Source organism: Ricinus communis, chromosome 1 (genome assembly GCF_019578655.1).
Source record: "Ricinus communis isolate WT05 ecotype wild-type chromosome 1, ASM1957865v1, whole genome shotgun sequence".
NCBI lineage: Eukaryota > Viridiplantae > Streptophyta > Magnoliopsida > Malpighiales > Euphorbiaceae > Ricinus > Ricinus communis.
This window is the reverse complement of record NC_063256.1, coordinates 1,908,877-1,922,052: the sequence shown is the minus strand read 5'-3', so window position 1 is coordinate 1,922,052 and position 13,176 is coordinate 1,908,877. Positions and strand designations below refer to the sequence as shown.

Below are 13,176 nucleotides of genomic sequence, written 5' to 3'. Positions count from 1 at the left end.
TTCATCGCTAATATCATAAAATTAAATAAAATTTATTTAACAAAAATTAATATATTTTAGATTTTATATCTGTCAAAATATACCGAACATATACATTTTTTTTCAAACTATATCCAACATATATATTTTATTTTATTTTATCAGGATTTTTCCTTTTTCTTAGATATGATTCTAAAAATATATTTTTTATTTTTTAAATCAGTAAAATAATTATAGATATATGTGTATTCACCTCTTGTATCTCAAAATCGACCAGAATACAATAATATTTTACAAAAAATAATTTCACATTGTTGAATCTAAAGATTTTTTTCTAAAAATTCAAAATTACCCATTTTATATATTTATTTGCTGAGAATAACGTTTTTGATGTCGAATTATTTATAAAATCAATTTTATTAATCGGTTTCTTGTGTTAATTGATATATGCAAATAATTTTTGGTATTTAATCTCATAATGTTAGATTTTTTTACTTATTTTTGATATTTGTGTGTGTTATTTTTAGTTATTTTGAAGAAAATAAGATAGAATATTTTTATAAATAAAATTTTGTATTATAATATTTTCATTATTAGAATGTTTTGTAGATTTTTTTATAAATATTTGATGTGTTTGTGACATTTATAAAAAAATTCCTTTATAAATATGATGTGTCCAAACACGGAGGATTTTGATAGTGTAAAATCAGTAGGCTTTCTACTTGGTAAAGGTGAGGACAACGTGGGTCCATAAATTAGTCGTTTTTGCTGGTATCGACAAAGGAACAGAGCGGATATCGGCTTCCACTAGAGATATTGGGGACCGAGAATTGATGGTATTGAACAACCATCAATTCAGTTTGTTTGGATCCCTATGTTAAAAACCAAAAATTAAAAGAATTTAGAGAAAACTATCTTAATTTTTTAGAAAAAAATTTTAAATCTTTATAATTGAAAATAGAATTTTATGTTTATTTGTCATAATTTTTTAAAATAAAATTATAATTAAATTTTAACAAAATTTTGAAAATAAGTTAGACATGTTTATATTCAAATGAAAATAAAAAAATTTCACTTTATTTATTCTAAATCTACCTTTTGTACTTAAAATATTATCTAAATTAAAAAATAAAAAATTTTGTATAAAGTAAACTTATTTTATAAATTTTGCATAAAAATAAAATAAAAATTTCATTTGCTTTAAAAAGTAAAATAAATTTTACTAAAGGGGTAAGATGCTCCGCTCGTACCAATCCTTAATTACTTATTTCAATTTGGTACCAAATCTTTAATTTGTTTCTTTTTAGTATCTGTTATATTATTTTTATTATATCTATGAGTACCGAAGAGAATTTTGACTATTTTTTCATGATATGGTTGCCGATTGTCCAAATAAGTTTGCTCTAACTTGACACATCACATGCTGACTCCCTTAGTAAATATGAGTCATCAAAATGAGTTACAACCTTAGTAAAATAACCCTAAAATAAATAATTGAAACCATTTACCTTCTTTATTGATTTATTTTAATAAATTAATTACAAAGTACTAAAATATAAAAGAATCTTTAAATTTGGAGCTAAAAGATGTAAGAAATGAAATATTAGATATTACATTAATTTTGTACTTGTCTTTCTATATTTAGTAGTACTTAAATTTTAACCTTCACTTCTAACTATTAAGTTAGAACACCATTCAGTAGCCCGTGTCTTTGAAAAAATAGAGCAAGTTTTCTATGCATGGATATATTAATATTGTTTGATTTCACTTCATATATATATATATAGAACTGTAGAAGATGATGCCCCCAGAATAGGCAAAAGACATTGGGACACTTCCAATTACATAGACGATATTAACATTAGATCAGGGGACAATAAAAAAGCTAAAGGAAAATAGACAAAATGAATGAAGTAAACGAGTAGCATTAAATACACAATGACTGGTTAACTAACTAACTGGGAACGATACGACTTGTCGCTGGCTTCGGAGCATTGTCGTTTTGTATCTAACAAGCCTTTAAGTACTTGAATTGAGTTGAATGAATCATTCGGTTAAGAGATCCATGCAAGGGACCTTGATCACTTATTTTGGTTCAGAAGCCTTGACGTTGGTGATCGATAGCTTCTGATTCAGGCATCACCACCTAAGGGAGAAAACCTTCAAAATGGCACGCATGATCGATCTCTAAGATTTTCGTTTCGGGTCACACTGATTGATGTGTTGTATTTTCACCGGAGGGAAAGCAGTTCTTGAGCTCCAGGTATAGCAACAAGGAGCCCATTCAAATTGTGCATTGCTGTTCCCCACACAATACCTGGGGGGTGGGATGTTGTTCATTAGTAGCAGTACTTAATGCAGCTCGATTCAATGCAATCCTGAAATGGCCAGAATCGAGACAACAATCCTGCAGTCTCCCATTGGTTTAATTTTAAGCTACACCATTGTAGACGAAATCACATACTCACAGCAGATAGGCTACTAGATGTAAGTTTCTTGATATTCTTGTTTATGTATAATTCAGAAACTTAAGATCGTCAATGAGAGCAAGAGTTTCTAGTTTCTTGGATGTGCTCAACTTGAATAGCCTTTATATTGGTACTCTTTTCTTGGAATCACTTTCTTTGATCCAAACAATTTTCCTTCTCCCTTTAGACTTTGGTTAATGTCCCCTTAAATCTGATTTTATTCAGCTTTATGGCTGAAATTTTGACAAGCCATCAACAGGCGCAAAATTAAAGCTTCATCGAACACGTCAATAAATGAAAGAATGATATTTGCAAGCTTACTTACCACAATGAAATGTTTTCAGGGTTCATGAGACTTGCTTCTTGAACACCATGCGACCAGACTCATCCACCTCAAAGAGCCGGTCTATAAAGTCATCCCAATGTTCTTTTAATTTCCTAAATGACAATAATGAAATTCCTCCCCTCGAGCTGCCAGAAGTCTCCCCTTCTGCCATTTCATGAAAAGTTCCATATGGAGAAGATGGGTAGGCTTGTGGAATGTCTAAAGCAATAGCCCTTTGAAGAGCTGCCTCATACTCTTCACTGTGTTCTCGTGCGATGGACTCTTCCCGTTCCATCCGCTGCTCTATCGGAATGCCCATAATATGGTCTTTTTCCAGCATCAACTGAATAAGAAAAAAAACAGAGCTTCAGTTCTATTGCAAAAGAAGTAAATACTTCAATCAACCAAATTACTAGTAACAGCACCGAGCCGCTTTTATAAGGCATTCTGTCAGAAACTGGTATAACAGACATTCTGTAATCCATTAATTTTCAGCCCAAAGCTGATCTAGCTCCTTCAATCAGACTCATCTAACAGATGACAAAACTACACCAAGACTTAAAAATTTCAATCAACTTTGCAGAACCGGATCATTTTATACAAAGGCAGTCTCAATTTAAACCAAACCCTGGAATCACTAGGTCCTATCACTTCCAAGGTAGAGACAGGAACTTACATCAAAAGCCATTTGACATTCCCTCTCTATCCAGACAATGGCATGGTCAGATGTTGCATTGCATGAAAGAACTATGTGCTCAAACCTACCATCCACAGGTACTGCTGTTCTTACAACTGGAGGAAATCTACCTATCCTGCAGTCGTGTTAGAGTATAAGGAGTGAATGACAGAAAGCATTAAGATCAGAAATAATAAGCTGAAATATAAACTGATTTGCTATTATTTCAAAGAAACCCTAAAAGAGTTTGAGATGCAATTGGAGCAATAAGAATTTCCCACAATTTTCTTTTAAATCTAAACAATGTAAATGGACCAAGCGATCTAACAAACCTTTGAAATTTACCTGAAGGGCTTTCTCTCAACAATATGGTATAGTCGGCCAGGTGCATAAAGCCGTCTGGGGTCTCTGAGCATCCTCTCTTCAAGAGTGCAAGTGTCCTTCAAGCACATTAGGCATAGCAGACAAGGCAAACTATATAAAAAAAAGGAAATCAGCTTGCTTAGCACATTATCCAAATACTAAAGATTTCAGTACACAGTTTAAAAAAGAGTCCCTACAAAAACAGGAGCCATACTCTCTCTTAATAGTCTTATGAACATAGAGCTATAAGAAAGAAGTAATTTACAGAAACCTGGGATGTGCTAATCATTCTTGTAAACAAAAAAAAAAAAAAAAGAAAAAACCTCCTCTTTAAGTTTCTTTTCTTTGGCACATTACAAGATGATTAAAGCATTCTGGAAAACTGGAAACATTTTAGAGTAGTATAGAACTCAACATAATACATGTCAGATTTTGTAATGCTAAAAAAGGATAGAGAGAGTAACGAAGAATGAAAAGGTGAGTAAGACATACTATCTTTTACCAGAAAAGTGATTTAAAAACATCTTCCAAAGCAGTGGTTGTCCGAGGTAAGAAATCATCCTGGTTCATTCAATGCTTATATTAGATCCAAGGATGTAATATTATCCTAAGCAAAGATAGAGTGATAGACTCAATCAGTTAGATAATGCCATATGCCATTTTGATAAAATGTTTATGATAGCAAGTTTTCGTAAATTTGAACTATGGCTGCCAGTATGTGACTCTGACACCCAATTGCACAAGCATAACAGAAAGTGATGATCCTACCTGTAGCACAACTGAATTGATAACATCAGCATATCTCACAGCCAAATTCAGTGACATGCACCTAGCAGGAGCCACAGCAAAGCATCTGATCCTCTTTCTCTCAATGTTCCCCAATTTATCCTGATTCTGAATTGCATACATTGTCATTAATGCTACCACTCCTGCCCCTAAAGAATGTCCGGCAAAGGTCAATTTATAATCTGGATTCATATCAACCAAATTCCTCAAAACCTTGCACTCTGTATTAAAAACCCATTTTGCAGCCTTCAGTAGTCCATTGTGTACATAACCACCATCAAACTTAGTCTGTCCCAATTTATTATCAAGCAAAACTGCATAATCACTTTCCTTTGCCAAATTAAGCCCCCTAATAGCCAACACTATATCAGAATTTTCATGATCAAGGTAAATCATGTAAGGAGTAGAACATCCCCCGGTTTCTTCATAATTTTTCCTCAAAATGACTGAAGCAGGATTGATGCCATAACCTCCAGGGGGTGCCCAAAGTGGGTTTCGAAGATCATCCTCGTAAACAGCCAGAATCAAGCGGCAAAGGTGGGGAACAGGCTCAAATTCTTCAGCTGTGGCTAGGCCCCAGTTCTCACTTTCATGGCCAGCATTATACAGGCACTTTTTCCATACCCAACGAGCACATGCTAGACAGTACACACATTCAAGAATTGGAAGGCCGCAGAGGATTGACATAGAGGCCTATGATTCACGCATGTTCACATGTATACATTAAGAAACATACCTCGAATTGGAATATACAGATGGAGAAAAACGGAATACATCAATGAATGATGGGCTTGTGAAGGTAGAATGAATATTCCAAGAAAAGCTGTAATGACGATTGTGAAATTGATTGGGGAGAATATTAGGCCTTCAAAATTCAAAATAAAATTATAACCATGTTCAATAGACAATCGATTGTTAAAGTAAGTAACCAAAGATCGGATTCGAGATAATATGAAAACACATGGTTGAGGAGATTCAAAAGAACTCTATAACCATTCCAAGCTTTCAGTTGGTAATAAAAGGATAGATATATAGCAATGGAATCTCCGGACTGGTAACGCAATCCTGAAGAGTACTAACGAAATACAACAGGAAAACTTTGGAGTTTAACAGAAAAAAAAAAAAAAAAACCGAAGTTTGAGGGAATTAAATCCTAACTTCCAGTCAAACAGACAAAACACCAAAATGTTGAAATGAAAAGCATTTTTCACTAGCATACAAAAGGGTTTATCACACAGCTCTAGGGTACCTAGGAAGTTAAACAGTGAAGATCAAGAGCTCAAGTTTTGCATACACAAAGGATTAGTTGAAACAAATAATCAAATTCAAAGGAAAAGCAAAACCTTATCTATAAGTACTACAAAAGACTATACAGCATCTAGATACAAGAACAATACGAGGTGTATTCGGTTAGTTTTTGGTGGGTATTATTTAGTGTTGCAAAAGTTGGGTTCTTTGGAGCTTACTTTCGAATTTTGACTGTTAGATGAGAATTAGTGATGAGATAATAAGCAAGCATTGTACCAACCAAAATTGATGAAAGAAATATGATAATTGATAAAAAGAAAAAGGAATAATAATTGGCAGATATAAATGATAGAGGAGTAGATAGATAGAGAAGAACGAAAATACCTGCTAGTCAAACCCATTTCACTTCTCAAGTTCTCTCAAAGAAGAATCTACTCACATCTAATGCTCAGATTCCCTGTCCTCTATTTGATCATTAGAGTCTGTGTTTGGCCCTACCATTCATATTTAAAACATGCAAAAAAAGAGTTTATGTTAGGGTCATTAGGCCCAATATTGGGAGCCATTCGTAGCCTTTTGTTGGGTTATTACTCTAAACAATAGCACAAAGCCCAGATCCAATTTGTCCTTCAATAGTTAAGAATTTTAGTAACTTTTTCTCTTACTATCATTTCCATGTCCAAAAGAAAAAAGGCTTGACTGGAAAGATTGTTGAATTAAAGAAGACTGGTAGCCTTCTTCAATTAACCTGTAAAGTATCAAGAAATGAATTTCCTTCACTTGTAGATCCCATTCGAGAAACAAGACCACCGAACATCTTAGTAACACAGAAGCAACAGGTCCATGCAAACATGCAGTCACATTATGAATCAAATTTAGACTGTCTTTCTCATGGAAAAAAAATATTTAACAATTACTAGCATTTTGACAGATCAATCCAACTACGAAGTAGATAAAAAGAAAAACAGCAAATATTTGTGAGTAACTAATTAACTAACTCCAAATCATCGTCATTTTTCATTTTTCTAGCTTATCTTGTAAGAGAAAAGGGAACTGCTCCATTTCGTCAGACAAATAAGGAACAGTTTGTTGTTAATTCTTACTCGCATAATCCTTCTTCCTACCACCACGCTTGCGGTCACTGATTCCAGCAATTTCATATTTACATCGTTTTCTAATTATGTGGGTTTCATGGCTTCTTTATCTCATACATCATCATCAACTACTCCTTTTTTTATTTCAAAATTTGTATTCGACGCTTTTAAAATTATTGTGACTGACATTCTTGCCTACAGTATTAATTTTCCTGTCTCTTTTCATCGGCGCGGCCGCCACTTTTTATAACTTCTGTTGCTAATATTTTTGGCAATTTCTTTTATTTGTACAGATTTGATCACCTTCTACTTAGTGGCTCCACCACTGATCACTAGATTCAACAGTTTCTTTTATGTTGCTGTTTTTTCTCGATGATTTTTCTTTTCCTTCTTGCTAGTAATCTTGGTCTCTTCAATAATCTGGTCAATAAATTTTTGTATATTTCCTTATTATTGTCTGGTAAGAGAGCAATTGCCATTGAAAAAGACTCTTCAACTTTTTAAGAAAATGAATCTTTCTTGTTTTACAATGCAAATGAATTAGTGAAAGTAAATTTTTAGAAATATTTTTGGGGTTTTTCTTTTTGGATTGAGGATACTCTAAGCAAGTAATTAGAGAACCCCAAATCTTTTTATAAGCATACCATTAATTTCTATTTCTATTCTGGTTTTTGTAGGGGTGGGTGGCCACAGTTCAAGAACCAGCGGTTCATGATTCAATAGAAAACTGGAACTAGATCATAATCATTCAATGGGTGGTTCAAGTCGTTTTTAGTTCATGATTTCAGTTTGACCGGTTCAGACATACTAAAACAAGAATTTAAAAATAAATTAAGAAATAAATGACTTGAACTTAATTTTCTTACAAAAAAATTAAGATTTTAGATTTAGAAGAGTAAAACGCCAACTTACCTATTTTTTAAAAATCTATTTATTCCTGAATCATTTCCTACACCACAAGTTAAAACCCATTTGCTTGTGTGGTTTAACAAATTTTCATCTCTTTCATCTCTTTCATTTATAAATTTTATTTATTATTATTATTGATTTTTTATTCATAAAATATCTTTAATATTATTTATGTTATTATAATTTTTATTTTATTATATGTATTATCATTAATATATAAAAAGTTAATTTTATTCTTAATTAAAATAATATTTTATATTATATTATAATAAATATTTTTACTATTTAATTGTCATTCATTTTCTAAAATAGATGGTTTGGGATCGAAATCGTTGGCTCGGAACTAGAATTGCCAGTTCCGATCCCAATAAATATTGAATCGGCTCTATTCGGTCCTAATTCCGAATGTGACCGATTCTAGATTTGACCCCAAATCGGCATGTAGCCTGATTTAGATTTCTGGTTCAAACTAATCCAAATAGTTATATTGACATATAGTAACACCTAACATTATTCTAGACAAAGAATGAGTTTTAAACATGGTATGTTTGTATTAGTTAAATTTTTAAACATGTGAAATATTGTTGTTAACTTTTTAATACGTGGGCATTTGATAATGATCCAAATTCATTAAAATTATTACTAGACCCAACCTTTTTTCTTTAAATTGTCATCCATAAACTTAAAAATCTCAGGGCTCTTCTTTGTTGCAGTCTCTTTCTTTTAGAGGTGTAGTGAGATATTTGTTCAAACATCTAAAAATTATTTTTTTTTTATGTTGATATTTTTGGATTGTCTGATATTCATAATAGTCTTTCTCGCAGGTTTAGCTCAGAGATTTTTCATGTGGTGCTGTTTGGTGGGATATAGACCAAATGTATATAAGAAAATTTTCAGATTTAAACCGTTATCTTATAAGAAGAAAGGGAACAATTTCATATCGTCAAACAATTAAGGAACACTTGGTTGTTAATGGTGACTCAAGTTATCCTTCTTTGCTCATGGTCACCAATTCTAGCCACATCATATTCACATTGTCTCCTAATTCTGTTGGTTTGGTGGCTTCTGTATCTCATGCATCATCACTCCTTTATTCTTTTCAAGATATGTGTGAGACGCTTTGAAGATTATTATCGCCAACATTCTTACTTGCAGTATTAATTCTCTTATCTCCCTTCATTCGCAGGCCTTATAATTTTCGTTGCTTCAATACTTCCTTTCATACCCATTTTCTAAACACAATATTCACTGAGTTCTTGAATATATTTTGTTCCTTCTTTTTACTTGTACAAAATCTATCACCCTGTAGAATATTATAGCATGGTCTTTGTGCCTCCACCATTGATCTTCAGATTCAACAATATTTTTTTGCTGGTTGGTTTCTTTCGTGTTGATGCTTTATGCCTTCTTCTTTACGCTTTTTCTTTTCCTTCTCCCTAGTAAAATTCGTCTCTCCGGCAACCTAGTCAAGGAAAATACTGAACATTTCTTTTATTATTGTATAGTAAGATAGCAAACTAGTTCTTTATCAGAAAATGCCATTGAAAAATAGTCTTTTTCTTTTCAATAAAATAAATATTTCTTGTTTTACAATGCAAATGAATTATGAAAATAAAGGTTGCGAAATTTCTTGAGTTTCTTTTAAGGTTAATGATACTCTACGAAAGTGTTTATAGACCCCTAAATAAATTTATAAGCACACAAATAATTTTTATTTTTATTATGGTTTCTGATTCATACTAATTTAATAGTTATACTAGTAATAGACATGTTTAAATGTCGAGTTCGAGCTAGGCTTAATTAGGCTTGAATCTTTCAAGTATATACCCGAGCCTAGCTTGGTCCAACTATACGACTCTAAAATTCTAATCAAATTCTAACTGTTATAAGAAAATAAAAAATTTTACCTTATAATTTTCGGTATGGACTGGCTTCAAAGAAAAACCATTTATAAGCTCGCTCGAAAAATAACTAGGCTTTCTAGGATCTTGCTTGGGTGAGCCTAACGTCAAAAGTATGTGTTTTTAGCTTGAAAATTTTCAGGCTGGCTTGGGCAGATACTCAAGCCTGTGAACATATCTAATTGACAATAAGAGTTAATTGCAATTTGTCCTATTGTAATAGTTAGGATTTTACTTTTTAAATTTATATTAAATACCCATTGTAATTTATAATAATATACTAATCCTTTATTATGTTAATTATTCTATTATTTTGATTTTTAAGTCAAAAAATAAAGTAAATCACTACTTGCCTCTTGAAATTTTTATATTATACAAATTAATCCTTCTATTTTTTTATTATACTAAATCTCTATAAATTTATCTTTTTATATTTTTTTCATTAACAAAAAAGAGAATAGTATATATTATTATAAATTATAAAAAATTTAATATAATATTTAAAAAGTAAGGGATCAATTAGTGTAATATGAAAAATATCATAGGAAAAATAATAATTACTAATTTATTTGATTAATTGGAGAGTATTCTTGTCCTACCATTTTACCTTGAGCAGAAATTTAATAAAAAACCCACCAAAAAGTCGAGTTGGATACAAACTATAAAGAGATTTAATATAATATTTAAAAGTTGGGTTCCGGGTAGTATAATATGAAAAATCAGACGGCCAAATCGTAATTACCCCTCCTTTAAATTGTCCAACCATCAACTTAGAACCCTAGGGCTCTTTGCCGCAGTCTCTTTTGGGTAGCCTGTTTTCTCGCAGTTTAGCTCCGAGGTTTTGCGAAAATCTTCGTGGAGCTTTTCGGTAAGTAAGGAACTCCTTCTGTGTGGCTCAGTCACTATTTTCGTAATTTCTGTACGTTACATTGAGATAGAAGTTGCAAATGCATGGTTAGATCTGTCATATGATTATTATTTTGCTAACTCTTCTTTGACACCTGTTGTTTTTAGTATGTATAATAGCATGGCGATTTGTCCAGCCTGTAGTTTGATTTGTCTCTTTACACTTTGGTTTGGCTGATAATGATTCTCTGTAATCTTTCTCCACGAAAGAGTATTTTGGCGTTTGTAGTTTTTGCTGTTAGAGAGTGTGTTTATTTTCAGTGCTAAGTGCTCTTTTATATGGTTGCTCCACCCCGGTTTGGAACTGATTTTGTAAAAGAAAAAAATTCCCTGGCAGCAGGCTGGCCTGCCACCAGATTCTAGATGTAGTGAATTTCAGGGAAGTTGATACTGCGAGACGTTTAAGGTAGTAATAGGAATAACGACTTTTTTCTTCCTTTCAAAACAAGTGGGTAAACAAAATATAATGCCAAACTTGTGATTGTTTTAAATATAATTGATCTATTAAATGGGACTCATCATACAGTGGATTCTTGTTTTTATTTATATAGTTTGTACTATACGTATCTGTGAGATTACAACTTACATGTTCAATTGTATAAATTGCTAATTTTCATATTACATGTTATTTTAGAGCTATATAAAATCAAGGTGCACCTTGTGACGGGTCTCATTTAGCAGATAAAGTATATTGAAAATCAGCTCCATTGGGGATTTTTTAAACTTATGTAGTTATTTATGTATATTGTTTTAAATATGCCTCTTTAGTTTTTTTAACAATCTTTTTGGACCTAGTTTTTGCATAGATGTTATTCTGTGATCCATGCAAAGACTGGGTTCAGGCAAAAAGAAAATTGCTATAGGCTGTCTTTTTGTGTTGATATCAGATCATATATTCAATTGCTGGGGAAGAAATAGTTTTAATGGTAAAGTTTCTAATAGGAGATATTATGGTCTTGTTTACTTTTGAATTGATAATGGCTACATTTCTGCTCTATGTAGCATTGCTAAAACTTCAATGTTTTCACAACTCTGCTTCAAAATGCTTATTTGTTGAATTCATGTTTTATGATCATTAAATAGCTCATTGGACCTCGTTATTCCGATGTATATAGATTCTGTTTGAAATTTGAAATTTATGTAGAATGTTGATGGCTCGGGCTTTTATAATTTTGTTTTCATTTCTTTTCAAGGTAATGGCATCAAAACAGCCTAATTCTGGCCTCTTTGTGGGTCTAAATAAAGGACATAAAGTGACAAAGAAGGAGTTGGCTCCTCGTCCTTCTGACAGAAAAGGGGTGAGTTGTTTTCCCTGTGGTGCATACAAGCAGTTTTTTTATCCTTTTAGGCGTCAACTTAACTTTTTCTTTTTTCTTTATTGGTATATGACTTTGGTATTCAGAGATAAGAGACTGTCACATAGTATCCATTTGTTTTCTGCTCAGTGATGCTGTTGTCGATTGTTCTCTTGTTGGGAGTTCGAAACCTTTTCTTGTGCTTTTAATGACCTTTCTTTTTTCTAAATGTGTGTGGGATGGATATATTATATTAGTGATGCTAGTTGTTGCCTTGACTTTCATATAGAAAACTAGCAAGAGAGTTAGTTTTGTCAGGGGCCTCATCAGGGAGGTAGCTGGCTTTGCTCCTTATGAGAAGAGGATCACAGAGCTTCTAAAGGTTGGCAAAGATAAGCGCGCACTAAAGGTGGCGAAGAGAAAGCTAGGTACTCATAAAAGAGCCAAGAAGAAGCGTGAGGAGATGTCTTCTGTCCTTCGGAAGATGAGGTAATTGGCCTTATTGACTTCTGACACTGCTTTACATGTTCTGTCATTGAATTTTAATTCAAATGCTGTCTGCTAGGAACAACTTTTCATTTTCTATCGAGTTTCTCATTTTTTTAATTAATTCACTATGGTTATATAACATGCTTTTCATCCTTTTTAAATCCTTCAGAGCTGGTGGAGGTGGAGAGAAAAAGAAATGAGTATTTAGCCCAGATATCATTCTTCTTGAAGTTTCGATGCAACATTTGGGGGTGATAATTTGTTGGTGCCTGTTGTCGTTTTGAAATTTTGCCGGTGATTTAGTTTGTAATCAGAACAAATATTTGCTTATACAATTACATCAACCATTGAGCTTTCTTTGATTGGTTTTTTCATTGCTGCTAAAGTCTTGGTTTTATGGTAGGATCTTGTCCCGGTAGTTTGTTGAACTAATAGTAGTTGTACTTGGTGAAGCTCGCTGCCCACAATTTTATGAACTTCCAAATTGCCAGTAACTGTGAACTGGAGCAGGCAGCCCTCGGGCCAGCCCTTTTCTTTTTGTACTACAGGGTGTTTATTTATATTATTGTTTCCTTTGTGCTGTGATGAAATCCTTGAATTGCTAATGATTCTGTATCTACCGGAATCTGATTTATCTTAGAATGCAAAGGATTTCTGAGCAATCTGTACAAGTAGTCCATAGCTACAATATGTGCTGCTACATAATTTTCTATTTTTCTTTCATAGTTCTAGTAGTA

The 13,176-nt window shown here is 32.5% G+C and overlaps 2 protein-coding genes across 7 annotated transcripts; one reads left to right on the top strand and one right to left on the bottom strand.

Moving 5' to 3' along the window:
• Positions 1–1,725: 1,725 nt before the first annotated feature.
• On the bottom strand, positions 1,726–6,336 carry LOC8261872. Of its 5 annotated transcripts, none has more exons than XM_015728973.3 (6): positions 6,230–6,336; positions 4,580–5,290; positions 4,314–4,372; positions 3,794–3,922; positions 3,449–3,584; positions 1,726–3,115 (listed from the first exon to the last, which is right to left on the bottom strand). In XM_015728973.3, exons 2-6 carry the CDS (start codon positions 5,282–5,284, stop codon positions 2,795–2,797), a joined length of 1,350 nt encoding a protein of 449 aa, XP_015584459.1. In that variant the 5' UTR covers positions 5,285–5,290; positions 6,230–6,336; the 3' UTR covers positions 1,726–2,794. The 5 variants fall into 5 exon arrangements, with proteins under 5 accessions (XP_015584459.1, XP_048230136.1, XP_015584458.1 ...); XM_048374179.1 differs by having other exon boundaries at positions 4,580–5,462; positions 6,230–6,324; XM_015728972.3 differs by having other exon boundaries at positions 4,580–5,420; positions 6,230–6,322.
• A 4,127-nt stretch (positions 6,337–10,463) lies between these two features.
• Positions 10,464–12,801, top strand: LOC8261871 (60S ribosomal protein L36-2). Of its 2 annotated transcripts, none has more exons than XM_015728193.3 (4): positions 10,464–10,617; positions 11,849–11,953; positions 12,240–12,439; positions 12,609–12,801. In XM_015728193.3, the coding sequence occupies exons 2-4, from the start codon at positions 11,852–11,854 to the stop codon at positions 12,637–12,639; spliced, it is 333 nt and encodes a 110-aa protein (XP_015583679.1). In that variant the 5' UTR covers positions 10,464–10,617; positions 11,849–11,851; the 3' UTR covers positions 12,640–12,801. The 2 variants fall into 2 exon arrangements, with proteins under 2 accessions (XP_015583679.1, XP_015583683.1); XM_015728197.3 differs by having other exon boundaries at positions 10,480–10,621.
• Positions 12,802–13,176: the final 375 nt, after the last annotated feature.

Coding starts and splice junctions, on each gene's coding strand:
- LOC8261872 (XM_015728973.3), bottom strand. CDS start 5,284: ATGTCAATCCTCTGCGGCCTTCCAATTCTTGAATGTGTGTACTGTCTA. Junction 4,373..4,579: donor TCAATTCAGTTGTGCTACAG/GTAGGATCATCA, acceptor TGAATGAACCAG/GATGATTTCTTACCTCGGAC. Junction 3,923..4,313: donor GTTTTTAAATCACTTTTCTG/GTAAAAGATAGT, acceptor TTTTTTATATAG/TTTGCCTTGTCTGCTATGCC.
- LOC8261871 (XM_015728193.3), top strand. CDS start 11,852: ATGGCATCAAAACAGCCTAATTCTGGCCTCTTTGTGGGTCTAAATAAA. Junction 11,954..12,239: donor GTCCTTCTGACAGAAAAGGG/GTGAGTTGTTTT, acceptor ACTTTCATATAG/AAAACTAGCAAGAGAGTTAG. Junction 12,440..12,608: donor TCTGTCCTTCGGAAGATGAG/GTAATTGGCCTT, acceptor TAAATCCTTCAG/AGCTGGTGGAGGTGGAGAGA.